The sequence below is a fragment of the Ammospiza caudacuta genome, chromosome 2 (assembly GCF_027887145.1).
Source record: "Ammospiza caudacuta isolate bAmmCau1 chromosome 2, bAmmCau1.pri, whole genome shotgun sequence".
NCBI lineage: Eukaryota > Metazoa > Chordata > Aves > Passeriformes > Passerellidae > Ammospiza > Ammospiza caudacuta.
In genome coordinates, this window is record NC_080594.1 from 52,478,671 (window position 1) to 52,488,860 (window position 10,190).

The window sequence follows — 10,190 nt, forward strand, 5'->3', positions numbered from 1 at the left end:
AAAGCAGGGATGTACACATCTGGGAACACCAACACACACAAAAAGCCCCAAATCCTTAGGGTATTAAGTGAGCCATTTAACTAAGTATTTAAAACCTCTGCAATTATTAGTTTATTAGTATCATCCAGGATTTCAGATGTTCAATATTTCTCCTGAAGTTATACATAAATGCAAATTGAAATAAGAATCTGAAAGTCAAAATTGTATAACAAAACAATACTCCATCACAAAAGCGTGTAAAATTACAAGAATGCTTTTTTTTGTTTGTTTTTAAACACTGGCACTTAAGAGAACCATAATTTTGTAACCACAAAATTGCCGAATTGTCCCCCAGACTGGTAAGCAGGTATATGTGAAAATAGTTACAGCTGCCAGCACTTGAAGTTTTACTAAATATGCAAAAAAACCCCTTAGCTTTGGTTTTGGAAGAGAACTGTATTTGACCAAATTAGACATTGTTGGTATACCATAAACATTTAACTTTTTAATGCAAAATTTAATAAAATGTACTTTTCCATACAACTATATTTAACTTAAAAATGGGCAAACATCAAGAGTGCGGTATAAAACCTAACAGGAAAAATACATCTTATCTCATTTTCAATTTGAGACAATATACAACTTTGTTTAAAGGGCTAAAACTAGAATTTCAAGAATACAAATATGAATTTACATAGATTTAACAAATAATAATGGTACCATTTATAGAAATCTTAGAAAGAAAAATCATTTCTTGTGGGCCCTTTGCTACCAGGAGTCTCATGGTATAAAGCCCGTGGCCATCACCAGACCTGTCACCAAAAAATAATATGGTCATTTCATGCTTTTAACTTTACACATTTTAGGTACGCTCATCACTCCCAGGTGTTCAGAGATTTACAAATATAACTTCCATTACATGGTAACAGAGTCACACGTGTAAATTTCTCTACACCGGATGGACATACACTCTTCCTATGGGTCCTCCTAGGACAAAATTTAACATTCCCTCCCTCCCCACCCCCCAAAGTATTTAGTTTCTGTAAAATTGAACTCTATACTTCTCAACTCTCCAAGACTGGTAAACTCATGCAACGCAATAGAATATTACATTTCACAAAAATCTGAACAAGTATCCGTTTGCTGAGATTGAATTTTTGTTGTTTCCAGTTATGGAAGATTTTCATCATATGCCTATATATTTCTTTTCTTACCCTATCATGATAATGCAGGGTATGCAGATCAAAGCTTTGTTTATCAGCTGGTTATATGAAAGATGAAAACTGTAATATTCCCGTGATCCCATACGGGCATTCAATAAAGCAAAAGATGAGTTCCCCTCAAAAAAAAAAAAGAAAAGAAAAAGTATGATTCTCAAGGGCACCTATTAAAAGGACAACAATACTACTAAAAAAAATTGTATTTACTTAGAAGCATTCAGAATGTCAACAAAACAGCTGCAACTTTTTTTTCTTCCTTTTTGCAATTACAGAGTGGTATTCAGTTAACAGAACAATTATTTTTTTATGATGCATCAGAGACAACTGAAGATGAGAAATTAACTACATCCCCAAATATAACTAAATTTGTGCTGTGCACCAACAAGAACCTGCTTTATAACTCCCATGCCAATTTACAACCCCCACACTGTACCAGGCAAGGTTAGTGGCCATTGAAATACCACTAAGGACAGGGCTATCTAAAGACACATTCGGTAGTGTGTTAACTATACAAAAAAAGAGACACTGTACAGTTTAAAAACAAATCTTACACAGCCTTACATTTCAATTTTTTTTCTTTAAAAGGAGTGAGTTGTGTACAGGGGGGTTAAATGCTTTATAGACAAGAAAGAAATTGCTCTAAAAGAGACTTATTCATCATCATCATCATCTTCATCCTCCTCTTCTTCCTCCTCTTCATCATCTTCATCCTCTTCATCTTCGTCCTCATCCTCTTCCTCTTCCTTCTTCTTCTTGCTCTTCTCAGCCTTGGCAACTACTTTCTTGCCTCCATCAACCTTCCCTTTGGCCCGGTATGCAGCGATATCCTTGGAGAAGAAAAGCAGGAACAATCTCTCAAAGACTTACCCAGCCAAGAGGTCTGAGCAACCTCCACAGAGCAGCTGTGAAAGCAGAGACCCAGCTACCTGCCCTTTCTGCACATCCACCGGGGCAGGACCAGGAGGGAGCTGTGGCTTCAGCTCTGAGGTGAACTGAAGCCAAAGGAACAGGAACCCTCTAACACAGAAATGACACTGGCATGCTGCTGCACACTGCTTATGGCTGCTAAGCAATCTCCACTGTTGGGCTTCTGGGAACAGCCTGGAAAAGCTGCTACCTCTGATGGTAAAGGCACAGCTGAGCCCACTATCCCATAAGGAAATGGAGTAGGGAGACCTCTTAAGTTCCCTTTCTAGCCCTACCTTCTACAGTGCCTAAAGAAACACACAGGAAACCCTCGTTTGAAGCACAAACCTGGGATCAGCCACCCAGAATGACCCAGCCTAACAGCTGCAATGTTATGCCTCAGCAAAGAGCAGTTAAGACTGAACCCTGTCTAACAGAAGTTTACTAAATAAAAGGTATAAGAACTTGATTAAAGGGTAGACACTGCCACCTTCTGCATGCAATAAATTTATTCCAGTCATTTGAAATACACAAAATTCAGCTCCTGCTACAGGGAAGTTAAAACCATACCTGGAAGGCACAGTCATAAAAACAGTTAAGACTTCCCAACTTTATGCCAAAACAGTAAAATCATTAGATAGGAGAACTGATCTACAAAGCTTACACATACCAGCTAGAGAGAAACATCACCACATTCACACAGATGTCCAAATCTTCAAATATTCCCCACCTAATAAACACTACACCACTAATCTTACTGCTCTCTTGGACTCTCTTAAACTTAGCAAGAAATTTTGAGAAGATATGATACCCACTAAGTCAAAGGCCAAGCAGTGAAATAGTGAAGATTACTACCCCTTAAAATCCTACATGTAAGTCTAAGAAATAAGGACATTACTACTGAAAATTAAAATAATATCTGCAAATAAAGACTAATAAAATGCCTGAGATTTCTTGGCTGTGTGTAGAAGCAATTACTATGAAGCTGTACAGAAAGCATCATAGATCTGCAACTCCTCTCTGGCACATCAACAGGGTTCCAAGGCTCCACCTTGCATACTACAGTGCAAAAATTTTGAACTTGGATTTGTTTGCCAGCAGGAGAAATACCCAGAGGAAAGTGACAGCACCTATGCATGGCAGCACAGTGGTCCCTGACCCCTTGGAAGCATCGTCAGGGGATGCCAAGGTGCATTCCTCCTCTTCCCTTGGCTTCCACATACTGGCATGAGAATCTGCCTCTAGAAATAAAACCATGTGTAGCACAGTCCTGTGTGCACAACAGAATTCTGCAACTCCAACGAGGATGGCAGGGTTTAACCTTAATAATTAAAAAAATTGTACGACAAGCTGCTTCATATGCATAATTAACGAAATTCATTACTAGAAAGTACAAGGACACAAAGTAGGTCCAGGAAAAACACAGGCCTAAAAGTAGTTATCTCATTTTGTGTTTTGACATTTTCCCTGGAGTACATTTAAAATATCAGCTATGTGTATCAATTATCCTAACATTCAAGGATGCTCACCAGCATCTCCAAAATTAGGGAGAACCAATTCATTCCTTACAGTATTACTTATTGCTACCAACTCAACTCAAATTCTGCTGTGACTTGCTGATTTAGTAACAATACAGAGCCTACAGTATTTATTCAAGCACCAATAACAAGTCAAAACTACAGACAAATGCAAACAGTTCAAGGTAAAGGACTCCAATTTATTGTTATGCCAATCAATCATGTGCCCCTGCATACAGCCCTTTTCAGCAAATCTAATGAATTACGTCATTAGCATTCTATAATTTGCTACATCAAGTATCAGGGTACACAGTAAGGGAAAAAGTGTCCAGAAAACTGAGGTGTGACCTCCCCAAAGCATGTCCCTAAATGTCAGTGTTACCTTTTCGTATTTCTCCTTCAGCTTAGCAGCCTTCTTTTCGTAAGGCTGTTTATCGTCTGCAGCGGTGTTGTTCCACATCTCTCCCAGCTTCTTTGCCACATCTCCAATGGACAGACCGGGATGTTCTCCTTTGATTTTTGGACGAAACTCAGAGCAAAACAAGAAAAAAGCCGAACTACAGAGGAAAAATAAAAGAAGATTTAAATTTTAGACTTTGCTACAGCAGCAACTTTTGGGGGCTTTGCTCCTTAAGAGCATTTTGGAAAAGGCACCTAAAAGTGAGACAGACATTGATTACAATGGAAGGTATCAGAACTGAATGAGCCACTTCGCAAACTCAATGCACCCTTTTCTCTTAAGTAATGCTGCACATCTGGTCCCATTTCTGGCAGAATCCCCAGACAGGCAGACTTTATACACCAGACCCAGAGAAAATCTTTAGAAATTAGACTAAGTCAATGATGCTAGGCCAGCATGTTATGTCAGAACTGTTAGAGGTAGGCTGCAGGCTGCAATATTTGTTAGAGAAGTAGGATTTCCAGACCACAGCACCAGCCCAAGCAAGAACATTAGCTTGTAAAGGATCTTCCCTGTCCTTTTCAGCATTAGGTCAGTTCAAAACACAGACATACACACACAATAAAGTGCTGGTGTCCAGAAGATGAATTTGAAGCCAGCTGTCATTATGTTGTGGCTAAAGTTTTAACTTTCCAGGCTGGTTTTGAGGAAGATCACCCCTCAAACTCTTTCTGTGCAAAAGCCTCCAATTTTAAACTGACTGCCAAGCAAAACTTCTGCTCAAGCCAAGAGGTGATGAGAGCAGGGCCAGCAGTACTTTACTGCCATATTACACTGGAATCACCCTCTTAACAGAAATTCGAAGAATCAGTCAGAATCACACATAGTCTATTTTAGCATCTAATTTTAAATGCTGCCATTACTCCAACTTTTATAGTGGGATCGCCTACCTGAAAATAAAAGCTTAGCATTCGTAACTAAAATCTCAACCTATCTTTACACCACTGGTGAGGAAGATCATACACTCTTGTATTTCTGAAGCTCCTGGATAAAATGACCCTTTTACAGATCCACACCAGTGTGATGGTCCCAAACAGACAACCTACAGCTAGGAATCTACTTACGGAGGCCTCTTCGGTGCATTTGGATCCTTGAACTTCTTTTTTGTTTCCCCCTTAGGTGGTACATAGTTTTTCATTTCTTTTTCATAACGAAGCTTGTCAGCCTTTGCCATATCTTCAAACTTCCCTTTCTCCTTAGAAGACATAGTCTGCAAGGCAATCAGAATCACAGAGTACCTTAGAAGGGACATGTAAGGATCAAAACAGTATTTTAATTTCAAAAACATATCAAAGCCCTTTCCAAAATTTCAGCTGGGGGAGCTAAAGGTAAGACAAGGATAATGGATAGTTACCAGTAACTTCACAGCTACACTTCATACTTACCCAAAACCTGAGCTCCCAAAGAAATAATTTACAATCCTGAATGGAATTCCAAAAAAACAGTCATTTAAGGTTTTGTGGCTTTTTTATTTTTTAAGCAGCTATTCCTACCTTCCATCGTTCTGAGCATTTTTTTGAGAACTCTGAGAAGTTCACTGACGCATCTGGATGTTTCTTCTTGTGCTCCTCCCGACAGGTTTGCACAAAGAAGGCGTACGAAGACATTTTACCTCTCGGCTTCTTAGGATCACCTTTACCCATTTTTGCTGATTTTCTGTAATGAAGCAAATAAGACACCTTTAAAACCTGTATTTTCAACCAATCAGGGCAGAAAGTAAGTCACAACCAGGGGTCATGCCAAACAGGACCTGCTGGAGCAGTATTCTGAAATCATACAATGAGAAGATTCCCTTCTGGAAAATTTGCTGAAGATTTTTGTCATCCCTGTCTGAGGTGACCTGGATGTAAGCAACCTGAAATCTCAAAGGGCCTTTAAAATGTGCAGTGATGGTCTTTTGCAAACAAGAACTGTCCTTCCAAGCAATCTGAAGGCAAGCATTGCAGTGGAGACTGCATACCGCAATTATTACCAGTGTATTAATCATATGCTTGGGAAGAATAAACACTATTGAAAGAGGGAACAAGTACCCAAGCATCCTGTCTCAGTGGCCTTCTGGATTACCAATTTGTTTCTTTTCACAGCCCATGTTTTCTACCTCTTCCCTGCAGGCCCCGTGTGTTTATTTACAAAATATGGTTTTTATTATTTTCTATACCATATGTTTGACCAATCTTTATGTGTACTGCAAAAACCTACTCTTTGCAGGTATACACTGAAATATGGGAATGAAACAACTCACTTGGTCAAATATGTTATAAAATACGCAGGGAAAAGCACAACATTTATGTACAGCAGCAGAGCTGTGCTCAGCAAGAGCACTATCTGACACTTTCAGGGACTGAAAAATGCCTTCCTGGGACTTTCACACCCAAGTCAGACATTTGGAGTATTTCTTCATAGCTCCCTGAAAAAGTCACTTGCACCCTGACAAGCTCTGCTTTTCAGCAGAGTTAAAAGAAGGATAAAAAAAAAAAGGCGTGAAAGTAAAAAAAAAAAAAAAAAAAAAAAAAGGGCAGGCGGTGCCTGTCCGTATTGCCACAGAAGCTGTATTTCCTATCGGTTTGGCGGATAGACAGAAACAGATTTCTGCTCTGTGACTAAACACGTCCGGTTTGAAGTTTCTACCAAGTAAACAAGAGGGCTGAGGAAGCAGGAGCCGCTGCAGCCTGCACGGGGCCGCTCCCAGCGCGGCCGGGCCGGGGTTCGGCGGGGCCGGGGCAGCGGGGACAGGGGCGGCCGCGGGCTGGGCTCGGCACCGCGACCCCGGCGCTGGCGTTTGAAAGCCGCCTCCTTCCCGCCATTTTGGACGCTTCCCCTGCCAGGGGGGCAGAGGGAAACTTCTGAAGTCCCTCAACAGACCTGCTGGGGGTGGAAGGAAAAGAAAAAAAAAAAAAAAAAAAAGGAAAAAAAAAGAAAAAAAGAGAAAAAACTAGTCCCGTTATTAGGGAGAACATGTGTAAGTTTTATTCCGCCTTCAGGCGAGGGCTCGCAGCGGCGAGCACATGCCCAGGAGTCGGACACGCACCGGGGTGCAGCTGCCCGCCGGCGGCGACCCCCGGCCCCGGCGGGACAAAGCGTTCTCCCGCCGCCGCCCCCGTCCCCCCGCGGCGGGGGGAGCGTGCCCATGCCCAGCCCTGCCCGCTCCGGCCGCCATGAGGCGAGGCAGCCCCGGCCTGCGCTCGCTCCCTCCCTGCCGGCCGCGCCGCCGCAGCGGCGGTGTCGGCGGGAGCGGCCGCCATGGCGCAGGCTCCTGGCGGAGGAGGTCACCCGCCGCCGAGCCTCCTTCCATTTTGTGCGCCGAGGAGCAGAGCCGGCCGCTCCCCACCCCCCCGCCGCCACCACACCCCCCGCGGCCGGGCGGGGCGGCGAGCCCGGGCGGCGGGACCCCCGCCGAGAGGGGCCGCGGCGGGGCCGGGAGGCGACCCCCGCCCGCGGGGGCGGCGGTGGCAGCGCAGCCCGGGCGGCGCGGAATGGCCGCTGTGGCGTCGCCCGCTGCCGCCGCCGCACAGAGAACATGGCTCCTTCCTCCCTTCCCTTCCCTTCCCTTTGTGTGAGCGCGCCGCTACCCTGGCGCACACGCTCAGCCATTGCAGCCGAGGGAGGGCGGGCGGGAGACGGGGGGAGGTGGGTGGGAGCGGGGGGGAAGAAGATGGGGGGGACCAGCGCGCTTTCGGCGCCCGCCCGAGCCCCGGCGGCGCGGTAGAAGCCCCGGCGGGGACGCCCCGCTCGCTCCGCCGAGCTGTGCGGCCCCGGGGCTGCCAGCCCCGCGCCCGGGCGAGCGGCGGCTGCTGGAGAAAAAAGTTCCCCCGAACTGCGCCCCCGCCCGCCCGAGCGCCTCCTCTGCTGCTCCGCGCCGCTCGCCTTGTTTTCTCGCTCGCGGCTGCCGTCAGCCATGTTACAGCCGGGCGGCCGCGGGGCCAGCGGCGCCCCGGCCCGCGCCCCGCTTCCCCGCGCTCCCCACCGCCCCGGCGGCGCGGCGCGGCCCGCCCGGAGCCCCAGCCGCCCCGCCGCCCGCCCCGCCGCCGCGGCGATGGCCACGGCGAGGCACCGTGTAAGCGGCTTACGGCGGGGCACGGCGCGGCCCTCGCCCCCCGCGGCGGGCGACCCCCGGCCGCTCGCCCCGTTCCCATCGCCCGCCTCTCTCTCCCCACCTCGCTTCTTGCCTCCCGCCGCCCCGCTCTCCCGAAGTCGCCCGCCGCCCCCGCCCCGCCCCGGCCGAGGGGCTCGCCGCCCAGGAAAGGGTCTCCCGGGCACAGCCCCGCTCGCCTTTGTGTACGGGCGTCCGAGCCGGCGCTGCCCCGCGCTCCGCGGTCGCGCAGCGGCGGCGGCACGACGGCCACCACAGGCTCACCGCCCGGCTGCGAGCGGGCGGGCGAGCGGGCGAGCGCGCCCGGCCGGCCCAGCGGCCCCCGGCGCGTACTCACCCGTGTCAGACAGAGTCGGCACGCAGCCCTCGCTCGTTCCCGAGCCCCAGAGACGCTCCCGCGGCCGCCCGCCCGGCCCCAGCGCTGGCTGGGTCGCTGTGCAGCCCGGTGCACCGCAATGGCTGAGCGCGGGATCGATACGCAGCCTCCTCACACTCGCGGCGCTGGTAACATTACTCTCTGCACAGCCCCGCGCCCATTGGCCGCCGCCAAGCCGAGCGCCGCACCGATTGGCCCAGGCGCTCCCATTGTCCTGACCAGAGCGCGCCGCGGGTTGGGCGCGCGGCGGGACACGTCACCGAGCAGGGAAAGGGCGCGCAAATATAAAAGTGAGCGCAGGGAGCCGGGCGGCGGTGGGGCCCGCACAGCGGCGGTGGCCGCCCGGCGCTGTACTGCCAACTGCGAGGGGCGCGGGCCCCGCCGCCCCCGCCGCACTGGGGGGACCAACGCGGCCGCCCGCGGTGAGGAGCGGGGCGCCGCCGCCCCCCGCCCCTGCGGCCGCGCCGCCCCGCCGCCCAGGCGCGGTAACCGGAGCTCAGCGGGGAGCCGAGCCGAGCCCGCGTGTCTCGGCTCCTCTTGCCCCGTTCCAGCCGGGGCACGGGGCTCCCCTCCGCCGCCGCGGCGCTGTGCGCGGCTCTGCCCCCTCCCTGAGGTTGGGGGACGTTTGTTTTGTTTTGTTGTTCGTGGTGTTTTGTTTTTTTTTCTTTCTTTTTCCAGAAACGGCTTCATCACCTGTGTGAGCAACAGGCGGAAGGTGCCGGCTTTCCACAACCTCCCGGGTGACAAGGAGCAGCCCGCAGCGCTCGGGCAGCTCCCCCAAACTCTCAGCAGTGCTGCAGCCATGGCCCGGCGCCGTCCCGCGCATCCCGGTGCAGGGGCGCGCTGAGCCACACCTCACCTGTCCTTCGCTGCTGCTCCTCTCTCTGCTTTTTTACTGTCATTTGCACCGCATGAGGCTGCTGTACAGGACCAGCGATCGGGAGAAATACCCCTTAACAGCAGCTTCGCTGTTTACACTACTTTATTAGTGCAAACAACGCTGGGAGGAGCGCTGCTGAGAAAAATCCAAAACCACTGCTTTGCCCCGAAAGGCAGTGTCAGGGCACTTGTTGTAATAGCACAAACTTGAGTGATGAGAGGTGTACATTGCTCAAAAATATTCGAGTATAAATAGCTGATTTCAATAATTGCTTAATTATCATGCTCTCTCAAAATCCATGGAGTTTTGGAAGGGTCTGTGGTCTGACACACAAGGGATAGCAATTGTTTAGGAAGGCATGGTGCTTCATGGAAGGCAGAGATCCTTCTGAACAACGACCCTAATTCTAAAATTGCCTCATTTGTGAAGAAGTGCTAGTCGACGTACAAAGACAGTTGATTCTGCTACCTGAAATCATGCAAAAATACGTGAATAATAAGGAACACCAGTGTTTCTGTCTCAAGGAAAGTTTTTGTTTGTGGCTTGATGGGGTTTTTTTTCTGATTTGCATTTAAAGTTAAAACCTTTATATGGAACAGAAGAAAACTAAAAATCACTACTATTTATGCGGTGTACCGTGCAGAAGCTGGTATCTTTGTACGTACAGAACTTGAAGGTTTATTCTATGAAAACCAGACCTGAAAGGAAAGCAAAGTAATGCTTTTATTTCTTGCTCTTGTCCATAGCTGAACCTTCAGTAAA

General features: G+C 48.8%; 1 protein-coding gene across 1 annotated transcript; it reads right to left on the reverse strand.

The window, feature by feature from the left end:
• Positions 1–1,384: 1,384 nt before the first annotated feature.
• On the reverse strand, positions 1,385–8,693 carry HMGB1 (high mobility group box 1). The gene is made up of 5 exons (XM_058824664.1): positions 8,510–8,693; positions 5,576–5,738; positions 5,147–5,292; positions 4,005–4,179; positions 1,385–2,026 (listed from the first exon to the last, which is right to left on the reverse strand). The coding sequence occupies exons 2-5, from the start codon at positions 5,723–5,725 to the stop codon at positions 1,850–1,852; spliced, it is 648 nt and encodes a 215-aa protein (XP_058680647.1). The 5' UTR covers positions 5,726–5,738; positions 8,510–8,693; the 3' UTR covers positions 1,385–1,849.
• Between the last annotated feature and the right edge of the window lie 1,497 nt (positions 8,694–10,190).